Source organism: Phalacrocorax carbo, chromosome 6 (genome assembly GCF_963921805.1).
Source record: "Phalacrocorax carbo chromosome 6, bPhaCar2.1, whole genome shotgun sequence".
Lineage (NCBI taxonomy): Eukaryota > Metazoa > Chordata > Aves > Suliformes > Phalacrocoracidae > Phalacrocorax > Phalacrocorax carbo.
The window spans coordinates 17521979-17537705 of record NC_087518.1 but is presented as its reverse complement, the minus strand read 5'-3'; the positions used below and the strand labels follow the sequence as shown (position 1 = coordinate 17537705).

Sequence of the window (15727 nt, the reverse complement as noted above, 5' to 3'; positions counted from 1 at the left end):
GGTTGGAGGCAGCACCACACCTCACCAGCTCCCGCTGTGCGTGTTTCAGATGTTGGGCTGCACCAGCCTCAGTGAAGAGCTGGACCGCGCCCTGGAAATCTTCCCCATGTATCTGCAGAGCCAGTGCCTGGGGATGCCCAGCCTGGTGCTCAGGGGCCTCCTCAGGCTCAGTGAGAGGCCCGACACGGTGAGTAGGGGGCAGCAGGGACAGCCGGGACAGCAGCCCAGGGTGGAGGGAGCAGTGGGTGACGGGTAACGTGGTGGCTCGGGCTTTTCTGGGCACAGGGAGCCGTGCCGGCTGCTGCCAGCTCTCCTGCCTGCCCCGCCCTCTGCCCCATGACTGTGCCGTGCAAGGAGAGAGGCAGTAGTGCCGAGGGGAAGGGGCTTCTGCTGCCAGCACGTCCTGGCAGGGGTGCTGGTGGCAGAGTGACCAGCCCGAGCGTGGGGTGTGCAGAGCCTGACCGTGGGGTGCTGAGCCCCGGGGTGAAACGCAGCAGCTGCGGCAGGGGCTGCTGGCAGCTCGGGCAGCTTTCCAGGCAGTGCCAGGTGCCCACCAGCCTACCCAGGGGGTCTGGTGGAGAAGGGGGTAGCCAAGGGGCTGGCAAGGAGCCAGAGCTGTCTGTCCTCACCCTCTGCGCCCTGCTCTTCTCACGGCCATGGCGGTAAGCCCTGTCTGCCAGGACCTTGCCCTTGTGACCTGCACTGCCTGCTGAGAAGCTAGTGGGAGGCCAGTCTGCGCGGAGAGGGTTTTCACCCCTCTGGTAGGTCGCTCCTTTACAAAAAGGAGATGGTGTGTCTCCAACAGGCAAGGAAAACCCTCGTCCTGCTGCTGTATGTCATGGAGCAGCTGCAGGGTGCTGACAGTGATGCCAGCGCCATCGCCCTGTCCCTGCTCAGCAACCTGCTCCGGCTGCTGGAGGGGAAGACGCTCAGCCTGACTGCCCTGGCGCTGGCTGAGAAGCTCCAGCCGCTCTTCAGCGACGTAAGGCTGGGGGAGAGACCCGTGCCCCTCTCAACAGGCACCTCCATTCATGCCTCCCATGCTCTGCAGGGGGATGCTTTGCCCCGCAGCCCCCAGACCCCATCGCTGCCCTTGGCAGCTCTGTGCTGCGTCCCAAACCCCCCACGTGGACCCACCCTGGCTCAGCCTCCCTGTCGCGGCAGAGATGATGATTGCAGGGCGTTGGCAGACGTGCTGAGCCCCACCGATGCACACCCTGCCCTGGCAGCATCCTCCAGCCCTCCACAGGGTCTCCTTCTCCAACCCCCAGCCCCAGGGACCCTAGCCTCCCTGGGCAGACCTTCTCTACACCACAGCTTGCTCCCTTTTGGAGCAGGGCTGCCTGCAGCTGTTTTGGGCCCCTTGCTTGCCATAGGCTTGAGACTGAGGTCCTCTTCCTCTCCTGCACCAGGAGTCGAGCACTGTGCGGGAGCTCTCCATCCGGCTCTTCCAAAACACAATGGGGGTTGTGGTGGATGCCAAAAGGAAGAAGATGAAGGAGGTGGTGTGGGGCAGCCTGCTGCCACTGCTCTTTCACCTGCACGACGAGGACAAGAATGTGGCCAAGGTGGGACTCCCAACCTGACCTGTTCTTTGGGCAGGGCGGTGCTGGACCCTTTAAAAGTGTGTCGCCATGAGGTCTAGCTCGCTGGGTCCCTAGCACCAGGCACCTCCCTGCCCGCTGCTGCCTTTCTCCTCCCGCTCCCCGGGTGGATGGGGAATTAGGTCCCTTTCCCACCCAGCTCCCTCCGCACAACCCCTGGCGTGAGTCCCTGCAGCCCCAGAGACGGCGCTGTGGCTCTGCAGCAGCCTGGGGTCACCAAGGCCAAAACACTAGAGCCTGACAGGCTTCCACCCAGAGAGGGTGGCTGCCCTTATATTCCCCCAGGGTGCTGAACCCGGTGGCAGCATCAGTCCCCAGCTGGTGCGTCTTCCCTGCACGGGCAGGGCAGGCTCTGAGCCCTCCAAAGAGGGGGGACACAGGGTCTTGTGTCCCTGGCGGTGGTGGTGGCATCTCTGCTACTCACCAGGCCTCCCAGGAAACCCTCAGCAGTGCTGGACAGTTCCTGAAGTGGCGGCAGCTGGCCCAGCTGGGCGAGACCATGCAGGCATGGAGGATCAGCGAGTGCCTGGTACGCACAGCCCCAGCGCCCCCAGGTTCCGCCCTGGGTGAGCCCTGCCCCATGCCCAGCACGGGGGACGGGGGGGGCTGTGCCCCCATGGCGGTACGCACCCTCCTGGAGCAGGCTCTGCCCCAGGCTGTCCTCTCCCCCGGAGTCCCAAAGGGCACCCTGCCAGCAGGACGGCACCCCAGCGTCCCTGGGGAGCCCTCTGCTCCCTCCGAACCCCGATGCCACACGGCAGGGAGCTGGGAATGTCCTGCTGGGGGGAAGGAGGGTGGCCCTGGGCGGGGGGGGAGGCCCGATAGGGGGGCAGCTCTGCGCCAACCGTGCACCCTCCTCCTCCCTCCAGTTGGCCAGGAACAGGAGCAGGGCCAAGGAATACCTGCGCCAGAGCCAGTCCTACCTGCGGAGCCCGCAGGAGTCCCTGCGGCGGGAAGCTGTCAGGTTCATCGGTGAGCCACGAGCCCCGTGGTCCCTCCCTCCTTCTCCCAGGGTCCCTGTGGCCCAGCGCAGGACCTGTGGGGCACTCCTTCTGCCCGTCCCACCCCTGGCTGTGCAGGCGGGGCTGGCAGGAGGCTCATCCATCCCCTCCCCGATGCCGCAGCCCAGGGTCAGCCCTCCCCGGGGAGCTGTGCTGGCCAGGTGGGCCGGGGGGAGGGTTCTCCAATGGGCAGCGGGGTCCCCAACAGGCAGCAGGGTCCCCAACGGGCTGCATCCCCTCAGGGCTCATCAGACGGCAGGTGGATGGGCATGAGGAGTTGCAGTACATCAGAGAGGGTGAGTGAGGGCAGTGGGGAGAAGGAAGGACCCCGGCACGGAGCTCCCCCCTGGGAGAGGGGGGCTCTACTCCCAGCGTGTGCGTGTCTCCGGGGAGGGGGCTGTTTCTGGAGGGGCACATTCCTGACCGGCAGCACCCAGCTGAGCCTCCCGCCCCCCGGCTCCCTCCTGGCCCTGGAATCACAGGGCACAACGTGCCCTGCCTGGAGGGGACACAGGGCTGTCTCCTCACCTCTGCTGCTTTGTCCCCGCAGTCCTTCAAGATGCAGGGAGAGACACGAGTCTCCTGGTCTCCTCCCTGGCGACACAGGCGCTCCTCATCCTCAGCTTGAGGAAGGCTGAGTCGAGGTTTAACCTGCAACGGCTGAGCTTCCGGCTGCTGAGGGCATGGACGAGGTGGCACTCAGCCCCCAGCGAGGACTCTGCTCAGGCGGAGACAAAGCAGCAGCCCCAGCCCTAGGATGCTCTGCGGCTTGGGGTATCTCCTCTTCCCAAAGTCTAACAGGAGAGAAGAGACCTCAGCCCCAGAGGAGCTGGCGTCCTCTGGAGAGCAGCAGGACAGCCGCTTTTTCCCATGGTGCAGGGCATCACCTGCCCACATGCTTCGTCTTTGCCACGAAGCACCAGCTGCTGGGCTGGGCTGGGCTGCAAAACAGAGGGAAGGAGAAGCCGGAGCCGGAGCCAGAGGCGAGGATGAAGTTGAGGCTGAAGCCTTCCCTCCCCTCCCCAGGGCCACGCCAGGGTGAATCACTTTTTCTGCCTCCCACCGTCTGAGGAGCCTGCGCTGCCTGGGGCCGACATGGCCGAGTGCGGGAGCTACAAAGCCACCAATGCTCTGACTCTGGCAGCTTTGTCCCCTCCGTGTCCCCAGCAGGAAGGGCAGCTCTGCCTCCTGCCCATGCCACCCATCCCCACCGGCCCTGCGCCCGTTCCCACCCAGGGACATTGGAAGTCCCAAGAGGAATGGTAAGAGGTCACTCCGCGAAACCAAGCCCTCCGTGGAGCCGTCGCCTTGGAGCGATCTCCAAAAGGGAGACCACCCGCCAGCAGTCAGCAGCCCTTCCAGGATAAACTCTAAACAAGGCCAACGCCTAACATCAGTAACAATTCAGTTTCCAAATAAAACAGACTGGGGAGACAAACGCTTTGTACAATTTGGGCTGTGGATGACACAGATTGACGTACAGCTCCAATGTGTTTAACTCCATCAGGTGATACAATGGGTACAAACTGCATATTTGTGACAACACGTTGGATTAACTGAATGAAACATGGGATGACACATGGCAAAAACAGTAACGTAGCTAGGCCACGCAATAGGTAAAATAAGATTTGTTTGATCCAAGGACCTCCTGGAAGCCAGGAGAACATATCGACATTCCAGCCTTTCCAGGTTTGGGGGGGAACATGGGCCAATTTCCGTATTCCGGCAGTAATTTGTTTGATGACTTTGCCATTGTCATTGATTTTTAAACAGCAATTAGAATCATGCCATTTCCCACAGACCCCGCCTTCTTCGGCTAGTAGGTAGTCGAGAACCAAGCGATGTTGATAAATTGCAGTTCGCATTTGGGTTGCCTGATCTGCCTGTAGGTCGAGGGCCTCATCTGTTTGATTGGTGATAATTTCTAATACGGCTTGCAGCCGGATAATGCGATGTAGATTATAAATGGGTTCTCGAGCACCACTAACCCATTCATTGTGTAGCCAAATCAACTAGAATTGTTATATGAGAACATAGAGTATAGGAATTAGCGTATCCATCGATCTGTGTAGTGATCAAAAACAATTTGTGTTTCTAATCATTTATATATAGACAATGTGTTTTGTTACTAGAAGAATGCACTTCTGTCAAAAGGAATGATAAAGTGCAGTTTTGTGTAGCAGCCTGAGAAAACTGGCCAGGATTGCCGGGACTGAGAGCCAAAAGGGTAAAAGGTAATTCCGGCAGGGGGAGATCGCGACCACCGACTCACGGACCACCGACCCAAGTAATACCACCTACTCAAAAGAGCACAATAGAAGAAGACGACTGAGTTTGCGCAGTAATCTACATGTGGAACGAGCAAGTTCGTACCAATCAGTAGAAAGGACAATAATGAATATGTATGAATAGGTAAATTTTTGATCTATAAATTGTATGGGAAAGGTGCGTGAGGTATGCACGTGAGGAGGAACGATCCCCCGTGCATCCGGCGCCGTGAATAAAGAATGCCTGCTCTTTAATACTAAATTAGTGTTAAGGAGTTGTTTCTGATTTTACCGCGTTTTTCGGTAACAATTGGGGTTCCAAGTTGCACGTCCATAATGTTGTATGATACGCTGGGGGGTCCGCACGTCTTTACCCCAGGACTGGCCACTCCCATCGGTGAGGGAGGTATCAGTAACTTTGGATCGTTTTTCCCGCTTCAAATCATCATATATTCAAATGCCTAAATGGTCTCCATCTGTTTCTGAGAGTAAGCAAACCAAGGGACGGATCACCCCAACGCAACATATTCCTGACCAGTTTGCTGGTAACGCTTTATATGCATGGTTTCCACACATCCAACAGTGTCCCTCGAGGGCCACTGATCCGTTAGCAAAGGGTCCTTTCCAATGTTCCACACGGGGCGAAGGGTCAAAATAAGGGGTAGGTTCTAAACCAAACGGGCCACTTTCAACGCAACAATATAGCGATTCCTTTGTGGAGTTTTCACAACATGGTATGTCTGAACAAAGGTCTTCCCACGTTCTCCTCCAACGGGGCCAATCTAGTCTATTACAATATTTACAGTTGTAAGCTCCTGCTTCCTGGTCCCAAATACAAGCACGGCCCACAGAGTTGCCTCGGCTGGTATTAGGCGTGAGAGACCAAAATCTGGGAAATGCATTCTGGTATCCCTCTTCATTCACCCAGGCATAGCTATATACGAGTTCATCCTTTTCATGTGGCCCCTCTCCCACCTGAACGGTTATGCTTACGTTCTGATATGTCCATTCACATGTGCCGTTACCCACAAAGACGCCATCCTTTTGCATTCTAGCCAAACAGTATTTACCTTTCTCTGGGTGAATCATGTGAGCTTTGCCATGTTTTATTCCCTTTCGTTTCGCTATATTTACTCACCCACCATTTTGGTAGCAAAGGTAGAGCTACCCAGGGCCAACTTGATAGACCAAACGGTCCTCCACATATCCAGCATTCTGTGAGGTTATAAACACTTGCTATTTGTTCAGCAGCCAATTGCATAAAAGAATTCTTTATATCATTTCCTTCATCCCTAAAGTCTTTGAGGGGATAACTGATTGTTCCAGGGATCGCGACCCATACCATACACCAAAACAACAAAATTGACATTTTGCTCTACAAATCCAGCCTAAGCTTACAAATGTTACACAATCAATCACAAAAATACACATAGTCAAAATCAAATGTTAATCTTCCCACATTCGGTTGCGTTCCCGCGGGGATCTCCTGTGAAATGAAACAAAACGTCGACTTGCCCAGTGTGGGCTTCATCTACGTGCTTAAAATGAGGCAACAGTCCAGCGAGTGTTAATTTTGTGCTCTTTCCCCCCCCCAGGCATCTTCAGCCTTCCAGGCATATTTGTTAAGGGGTTCAGTAAGTATGAGGGGGACGGTCCCAACGGTTGGCATTTCTACCGACGCTGGCTGTCCAGGAGAGAACGTTGGTTCCCTTGGAACACTAAGAGCGTGAGACGTTGGAATTAAAACTGGGGGTTTAGGACAAAAGCCATTTAATCGGGGGCATCCATTTGTTCCCCAGCGACCATTGACTCGGGTAGCTGCATCCCAGAGGTGCTCCGCCCAATGCGGCTTATGAGGTTTCAGAAATCGTTTTGAGAGTCCATTAGTTCGTTCCACTAGCCCCTTGGCTTGGGGGTAATACGGGGTGTGGAATACCCACTTGATTCCTTCTTCCCTTGCCCACTCCTGTACTCTGGCAGCAGTAAAATGACTGCCATTGTCTGACTGAATAGAACCAGGTTTTGGGAGGGAGCTAAACCAAATTTTCAGGGCCCGCACTGTGTTTTCCCCAGGTGCTCGTGGAAATGCTTCGGCCTGGACTAGGCCAGAAATTACTTCCACGCCTACTAATACATATTGTTTTCCTTCTGACTTTCGGAAAGGCCCAATATCATCGATTTGCCAGACTTCCCAGAGGGTCTTTTTGTCTCTCAAATGGAGTGGGAACTCCTCCCTGGGATGTCGCTCTAGCCAAAGTCGGCATTGCTCACAAGCTGAAATACAGGCCCTGCAAGCGTCCCGAGGGGCAGGCCAGCCTCTGGCATGTGCCTCCTTGTATAAATCATTAGACCCCGCGTGGCCACGTTTAACATGTAGCCATTCTAGGAGCCTATCCCAATTTTCTCCTGTTTGCTCCTCCTTCTGCAGAGGGGCAATTCTGGCCAATTCATCCGCCCTATTATTCCACTCACTCACCGGAGTACCCCCTTCCGGGTGGGAGGGCACCCATCCTATTGCAAAATCCCCGTGTTTGGCAACATTTAAGATTTCTTGCCACCTCTCCTTTTGCCACACTGGCACCCGATTTACCTCCCAGTTGTTCTGTTCCCAAAAAGGGAGCCATTCTGTGCACCCTTTGAATACTGCAAACGAGTCAGTGTAGATGTACACCGGAGTCCCTGCTTTTCCCTCGCTATTAAACACACTCCATACCGCCACTAACTCTCCCACTTGGGCACTGCCCTCGCCTTCAGGAATTATTTCCCTCTAGGTATCCACATGAATAGCTACAGCCCGATACTTCCACTGTTGGCCCTCTCGTTTGGCGGAGGCGTCTGCGAACCATACGTTTCGCAGCTCCTCCGAAAATGGCGGGGCAATCCTAACTACAGAAGGAGGAGGGGTGTCCTCCTCCAGAAGGTTTGTCGCTTCTTCCTGTATGTTTAACACCTTTGCGGTACCTTCAGTGACTGTAAAAACACTACAGTAATGTTCGATTTTAGCATACCGTTTCCTCACAGTACCCCTTTGGGCCACCCCGTCAGGGGGAGGGGTCCCTGCTAACACAGGCTTAATTACCTTAAAGGGTCCCCTTAAAACTATAGGTTGTTGGCGTATGGTTCGCTCCGCTTCTCTAAGAGCTAAGCTCACTACAAACAAACCCTTTTCCCAGCTGGAGTACCGCTTTTCAGCGTCCTTAAAACTCCTAGAATAAAACCCAGTCGGTCGAATGGGACCTTCTGCTCCTTTCTGCCAAAAATGAGTTGACGATCCCCAGTGTGCCAACCCCCATTCAATTTGAACTGGGTCGGTGGGGTGGATAGGGCCCAAAGTTTGATGGGTGCTTGCTTCAAACACCAAAAGCTGCAGTGCCTCATCGTGAGCTGGAGTCCATTTCCAAATCACCCTCTTTCGCAACAGGTCATATAAGGGACGTGCCATTATTGCAAATTTCGGCTTATGCTTTCTCCAAAAGACCAAGAATCCCAAGGTGTGTTGCAGCTCCTTTTTTCCTTCCGGAATTTTTACCTGATCTAACGCTGAGAGGGTGTCCTGAGGAATACAGGCTGACCCTCCTTTCCACCAGATGCCCCACAACTTAACTTCACTGGCAGGGGCTTGTATTTTTTCTTTGGGTATTTGAAGGCCTGTTCCTTCCAGATGATTAATAGTTCTGTCCTGCATAGTCTGCACCGAAGCTATGGTATGTCCCCCTTTTAGTATGTCATCAATATACTGATAGACTTTGACCTCTCTTTCTGATGGGATTATTGCCAATTCCTGTGCTGGGGCATGGTGGGCCAAGGTAGGCGTGTGTTTATATGCCTGAGGCAAACGGGTAAAAGTATACTGTTGTCCTTCCCTGGTAAAAGCAAATTGGTCTCGATCACACTCCTGGAGTGGAACCATAAAAAACATGTCCTTCACATCAATGGTTGCTAAGATAGGGTGGGCCTGTTCTTGAATGGCCGCAAGTAATTCGGCTATGTTGGGTACAGCCGCAGTCAGGGGGCCAGTGTTTGCATTCAGTCGCCGATAGTCAATGGTCAGGCGCCATTTTCCATTAGGGTTGCGTACTGGCCACACTGGTGAATTGTACGGGGAGTGAGTAAACACTAAAATTCCCTGCTGTTTGAGATCCTCAGCTACTGGGGCTATCCCTTCCCTGGCTCCTAGCGGCAACGCATAGGGTTTTACGTTGGTAATCTTGGAGGGGGGAAGGGCAGGTGCCGTTTGCAATAGGCGCACCTCCGCCCAAGATGTTTCAGTTAATTGCCTGACCTGGGGGATGCCAAAAGACCACGACTTCCCCTGGGTGTCATGCCACTGCCTTCCCTTCAACGCAGCCATGCCTAAAATGTTTGTCTGAAAAGGTCCTATGGCTACCATGGTATTGATGGGGGCTTCCTCTCCTGGGAACCATAGTGCCACTGAACTCATAGGCATTGACTGTGTTTTTCCCAGAGCATTTAAGAGAATTAGATTTCTAGATGGGATAGAGATCCCGCACCGTTCTGCTTCGGTCTGCATCAGTGCGGTGATTTGTGGCCCAGTATCCATTAGAAAAATTACCGGTCTTTTCCTTGGTCCTACAGCTACTGTGACTAATAAATCCCCTCTTAGATTCAAGGTGAGTTGTCTTACAAACATCCATCCTCCGCTCCTCTCCTCACCTTCGGGGAACGGAGGGTCTAGTTTTCCGCCTTTTCCCTAGTCAGCTCCCCCTCAAGATCTATCAGGGGTGGAGCAGCGGCAACTAATCCGAGAGTGGCCTTCTTCCCTGACCATTTCTGTACAAGTTTTTCCAATTTTGGGGTCGGGAGTCCATCCATCAGGTCTCGAGGAATGCCCTTCTGAAGCCCTAGATGCCATAACCCCTGTCGACTTAGGGGTCTCTCTCTCCCGGGATGATTGTTGCGGAGTGGCCTCAAATCCTGGCCCTTCCCAATTGACAGCTGCCGATTGTTAACTTGCTCCGCAGACCGTACAACCCTTGTTTCGGTTTTTTGGAATGATCCACCATCAGGGCCATATTTTCTCCCAAAATTAATTAATTCCTGCGCTACCTCCCTCCACGTCCACACTTTCCTTCCCAACCGCCAATGGTCAGGGGTTATTATCCCCTCCAGAGTGGCCACAGTTCTTTCTCCTGCGGAATTATTTTGAATTTTCCCCTGTAATTGGATCCCAGTGGGTTTCAGGGAGTCAGGGAGTCCCCGGATCAGGGGAGTCATCCTCCCTGGGTCTACAGGCATCATCATCGGGGAACTCTGGTTGGGCTTGAGCTCCCGATCATACATCGTTTGGAGACAGGCTGCTTTCTGCACGCTTTCCACTAGTTGATCCACCGTACCTGTTATGGCAAGGGGATCTCCCCTCTCCAAAGGGTTCAGCCCTCCGGCCCAATACGCAGCCCTCTGGGTTAATGACCATGGGGCTCGGCGATTACCTGTAGTTAATAACCCCAATATCCTTCTGCTTCTTTCTCCGACAACAAAATTCCATCCCCCCCTGCTGACAGGGACCCTCTCCACACATATTCTGTCTCCGATTCCTTCGGAGTTCTTGCAAAGTCTTTTTTCAACTTTGCTACTTCGGTTGCTGTAAATGGGACTTCTTTGGTGAGAACTTGAGGACGGTCATCGTTATTCTTCTCATACAAGTACTCTGTTTTAAAGAGTGGATACATGTGAGGGAAGCTTTCTACAGTTTCCCTTGCCCTATGCAAGTCTCCCTGAGGGTAAACTGCCGTACCCCTTTCTCTGAAAGTTTCACCTCTACCTCCACCAGTGTATCTGCTTCCCTCAAAAGTTGACCCCTCAATTCTTCCTTCAGTATGGCATTTTGATTTCTCTCCTCCTGCAACAATCGCTTGTTTCCCTCCCAATTGTTCCTGCAGTGACTTTATGACCACCTGCAGTGAGTCTATTGTGACATCGGCTTGACAAAGCCTCCGTTTCCTCTCTTCCACCGCTGCTGACAGACTCGCTCCCAGGACTGCGCAAATTACAGCTTTTCCTTTCCCCGGTCTAACCCTAGCTTCCTTCTACGCTACCCTTATCCTGTCTACTACACTCTGCGGTTGAAACCAATGTTTTTTCACCCAATCTTGTCCCCGGGGTGAGGGGCGAGATCGGTGCACCTCCAAAAGATCGTACAGCTTATCTATCCCTTCGGCCGGTGAAGAGACAAAATCGTGGGCATTAACTGCCTTCTGAGTGGCCATTTTACCTAACACAACGGGGCTTTATGGTCCTGAGAGGGTCACACCTTAATGCTGCTATCCCCTTTTCCCCTTTTCGCCCTCAGGAGGTCACACCGGGAAACCAAGCCCTCCGCGGAGCCGTCGCCTTTGAGCAATCTCCAAAAGGGAGACCACCCGCCAGCAGTCAGCAGCCCTTCCAGGATTCTCTGGGTACGCGTGGTGACACTCTTTGGCTGCTTATCCTTGAGGAAGCGAGCCTGTTGCCTAACTTGGAGCAGCCGAAGGGTGCTCCCGCTGCCCTTCCACGCCTCCCCAGGTGCCAGAGAGAAGACACTAAATGCGCAAAATAAAGCTTCCGAACAAAAGCCGGTTTGAGCGCTTTAGAGCATCATCGGGACAGGCCGTCCCACCACTACCCCCGGCGACAGCCAAGGCCGGGGTCCTTGGCAGCCCGCAAAGGCCGTGCTACGGGACCAGAAGCCAGGCAGCACCAGGGGGCGTGTCGTTGCGCCGAGAGGCCGGGGCCAGCAGCACCGGGGGCGGGGCAAGCCGCCGAGGGGGCGTGGCTGTCAGCACCAGGGGGCGGGCCGTGTCGCCGAGGGGGCAGGCCCAGCAGCACCGGGGGGCGCGGCGGAGTCGTCACTACTCGAGTGACAGTGCGGCCCGCCGATAGGAAGCGGGGGCGGGGCCGCAGGCGCGGCGGGAGGGGGACCTAGTCGGCTGCAGCCAATAGGCGCGGGGCGCGCCCCTGCAGCCAGCGGGGCGGGCAGCACGTGGAGCGGCAGCATGGCGGCGGCGGGCAGCTGTAGGGCCAAAGCCCCACGCGGGGCGGCGGGACCTCGGCTAGGGTCAGGCTGGGCCGGGCCGGGCCGGTCCGAGCCGGGCTGAGGCGGGGCGTGACGGGGCGGGGGGAGGGGGATGAGGAGTAACTGCCCCGGCGAGGTCGCTCCTGTGGGCGTCCTTGTCCCGTCCCGTCCCGTCCCGTCCCGTCCCGTCCGATTCCGTCCCTGGGGTTGCCCCGGTTCGTTCCTCAGGTCCTGGGCGCCGAGAGGAGGTCGCGGGCGGCGGCCGTCTGGCCCGTGGACGAGGAGGTGTCCAGCGACTCCGAGCCGGAGAGGTACGAGCCGCGCCGCGGGGGGAAGCCAGTGCCGGTGCCGGTGCTCACGCCTGTCCCCGCAGCCCGTCGTTGGGACGGCGGTGGCGGCGGGAGTTGGCGGTAGAGGAGGAGATGGAGGAGACGCCGCAGGAGAAGAAGCTGCGCCTGGCCAAGCTGTACCTGGAGGAGCTCCGCCAGCACGGTGAGTGCCGCCCGGTGCCGGTACCCCGGTGGGGCAGAGGGGCGTGCGGCCCTCAATGCTGAGCCCGGCCCTCACGCCCCGCGTCCGCCACAGAGGAGGAGCGGGCGGCGGCAGAGGAGGAGGAGGAGGAGACGCATCCGGCGGATCTCATCGGCGACCGGCTGAAGGAGGACGTGGTGAGCAGCGGGGCGGGCGCGTCCCCCCAGTCCCGGCAGCGGCGGCGGCGGCGGGCTCTGCCCCGCTCCCGCGGGGCCGGGGCCGCCTCCGCTGAGCCTCCCGCTTCTTGCCCAGCTGGAGCAGAAGGGTCGGCTGCAGCGCCTGGTCGCCAAAGATGTAAGTGTCCAGCGCTGGGGGCGCCAGGGGGCTGCCAGGCTCTAAGTGCCGGCTTTGGGGGGCACTCGGGCACAGCCAGGGCCGGCACCCTGAGTTACTGTGCTGGCTCCGGGACCAGGGCCCTCCTTCTGCCCAGGGTGCCAGGGGCTGGTGCCCTGGAGGAGGGAGGGTGCTGTGCTTGGGTACTCCCATGCCGGGGGAAGGGACCGAGGGAGGCCCAGCTCACATCCCGCTCTCCCTGCAGGTGCAGCCTCCAGATCCAGCCAGCATTCGAGTGCTGCGGGGGCACCAGCTGCCCGTCACCTGCCTGGTCATCTCTCCAGATGACAGGTTCATCTTTTCGGCCTCCAAGGACGGCTCCCTCATCAAATGCAAGTGTTCCCTTGGGGCCGCGACTGGCTGTTCCCCCAGCCTGAACCCTGCAGGGAGGGACCCTGCAGCAGCAGGAGCGTGGGTGCCTGTGGAGGTGGCTGGGCCCCTGCCCCTTCCGGGGATGTGCACGTGCATCGTTTTGGGCTCTGTGGGAGGCTCGTTGGCGCTTTCCAATATGTTGGGAGGTTCCCAGGGCGTGACGGCGATGCCTTTCCCGTAGGGGAGGTGGAGAGCGGGAAGAGGCTGTGCGTGGTGCCTGGGTGGAAGAAGGGCACCGAGGAGCGGCACATGGGGCACGCATCCCACGTCCTCTGCATGGCCATCTCATCGGATGGCAAGTACCTGGTACGGGAGAGGGGGCTGGTGCTGCCATGTGTGGTGGAGCGGTGCTGGTGGGGAATGCATCTCCTCCTGGGGTCCTGCGGAGAGCGGTATCTCTATGGAGAAAGGCATCCAGTATCGAAGGGAATTAGCTGTGCTTGAGGTGATTTATGAGATCCCAAGAGCTAACTGTATTGGAGGCCGAAGTGAGCCTAACTGGGAATGAGTGGCAGAAGCACCCCATTGTGACTGGCCCCGAGGCTCCGTGCATCCTTGGCATAGACTACCTCAGGAGAGGGTATTTCAAGGACCCAGAAGGGTACAGGTGGGCTTCTGGTGTAGCTGCCTTGGAGACGGAGGAAACTAAACAGCTGTCTACCTTGCCTGGCCTCTCGAAGGACCCTTCTGTTGTGGGGTTGCTGAAGGTCAAAGAGCAACAGGTGCCGATCGCCACCACAACAGTGCACCGGCGGCAATATCGCACCAACAGAGACTCTCTGATCCCCATCCATGAACTCATTCACCAACTGAGGAGCCAAGGAGTCATCAGTAAGACCCACTCACCCTTTAACAGTCCCATATGGCCAGTGCAGAAGTCTAACGGAGAGTGGAGGCTAACAGTAGACTATCGTGGCCTGAATGAAGTCACTCCACCGTTGAGTGCTGCTGTGCCAGACCTGCTAGAACTTCAACACGAACGGGAGTCAAAGGCAGCCAAGTGGTATGCCACAACTGATATTGCTAATGCATTCTTCTCAATCCCGCTGGCAGCAGAGTGCAGGCCACAGTTTGCTTTCACATGGAGGGGCGTCCAGTACACCTGGAATCGACTGCCCCAGGGGTGGAAACACAGCCCTACCATTTGCCATGGACTGATTCAGACTGTACTGGAACAGGGAGAAGCTCCCGAACACCTTCAATACATTGATGACATCATTGTGTGGGGCAACACAGCAGAAGAAGTTTTTGAGAAAGGAGAGGAAAATAGTCCAAATCCTTCTGAAGGCTGGTTTTGCCGTAAAACAAAGTAAGGTGAAGGGACCCGCACAGGGATCCAGTTCTTAGGAATCAAATGGCAAGATGGTCGTCGTCAGATCCCCAAGGATGTGACCAACAAGATAGCAGCCATGTCTCCACCAACTAGCAAAAAGGAAACACAAGCTTTCTTGGGCGTTGTGGGTTTTTGGAGAACGCATATTCCAAATTACAGTATGATCGTAAGCCCTCTCTATCAAGTGACCTGGAAAAAAGAATGATTTCAAATGGGGCCCTGAGCAATGACAAGCCTTTGAACAGATTAAACGAGAAATAGTTCATGCAGTAGGCCTTGGGCCAGTCCGGGCAGGACAAGATGTAAAAAATGTGCTCTACACCGCAGCCGGGGAGAATGGCCCTACCTGGAGCCTCTGGCAGAAAGCACATGGGGAGACCCGAGGTCGACCCCCAGGGTTTTGGAGTCGGGGATACAGAGGGTCCGAAGCCCGCTATACTCCAACTGAAAAAGAGATATTGGCAGCATATGAAGGGGTTCAAGCTGCTTCAGAAGTGGTTGGTACTGAGGCACAGTTGCTCCTGGCACCCCGACTGCCAGTGCTGGGCTGGATGTTCAAAGGAAGCGTCCCCTCTACACACCATGCAACTGATGCTACGTGGAGTAAATGGGTTGCACTGATCACCCAGTGGGCTCGAGTAGGAAACCCCAGTCACCCGGGAATCTTGGAAGTGATTATGGACTGGCCAGAAGGCAAAGATTTTGGATTATCACCAGAGGAGGAGGTGACACGTGCTGAGGAAGCCCCACCGTATAAGAAACTGCCAGAAGATGAGAAGCAATATGCCCTGTTCACCGATGGGTCCTGTCGCCTTGTGGGAAAGCACCGGAGATGGAAGGCTGCTGTATGGAGCCCTACACGACAAGTAGCAGAAACTGCTGAAGGAGAAGGTGAATCGAGCCAGTTTGCAGAGGTAAAGGCCATCCAGCTGGCCTTAGACATTGCTGAACGGGAAAAGTGGCCAGTGCTCTATCTCTATACTGACTCCTGGATGGTGGCCAAATGCCCTGTGGGGCTGGCTGCAGCAGTGGAAGCAAAGCAACTGGCAGTGCAGAGGCAAACCCATCCGGGCCGTCACGTTGTGGCAAGATATTGCTGCCCGGGTAGAGAACCTGGTTGTAAAGGTACGGCATGTGGATGCTCACGTCCCCAAGAGTCGGGCCACTGAAGAACATCGGAACAACCAGCAGGTAGATCAGGCTGCCAAGATTGAAGTGGCTGAGGTGGATCTGGACTGGCAACATAAGGGTGAACTATTTCTAGCTCGGTGGGC

General features: G+C 56.2%; 1 protein-coding gene across 1 annotated transcript; it reads left to right on the top strand.

Annotated features, from left to right (window-relative positions):
* Positions 1 to 3700: 3700 nt before the first annotated feature.
* LOC135314003 (coiled-coil domain-containing protein 86-like) lies at positions 3701 to 14336 on the top strand. The gene is made up of 7 exons (XM_064455668.1): positions 3701 to 3867; positions 11183 to 11288; positions 12113 to 12195; positions 12258 to 12376; positions 12470 to 12552; positions 12668 to 12709; positions 12954 to 14336. Exons 1-7 carry the CDS (start codon positions 3701 to 3703, stop codon positions 13299 to 13301), a joined length of 948 nt encoding a protein of 315 aa, XP_064311738.1. The 3' UTR covers positions 13302 to 14336.
* The last annotated feature ends 1391 nt before the right edge of the window (positions 14337 to 15727 follow it).

Bases quoted from the DNA above. Each gene is read 5' to 3' on its own strand.
- LOC135314003 (XM_064455668.1), top strand. From the start codon at position 3,701: ATGGCCGAGTGCGGGAGCTACAAAGCCACCAATGCTCTGACTCTGGCA. The intron at 12,196-12,257 runs GTACGAGCCGCG...CTGTCCCCGCAG, and splicing joins AGCGACTCCGAGCCGGAGAG to CCCGTCGTTGGGACGGCGGT. The intron at 12,553-12,667 runs GTGAGCAGCGGG...CTTCTTGCCCAG, and splicing joins ACCGGCTGAAGGAGGACGTG to CTGGAGCAGAAGGGTCGGCT.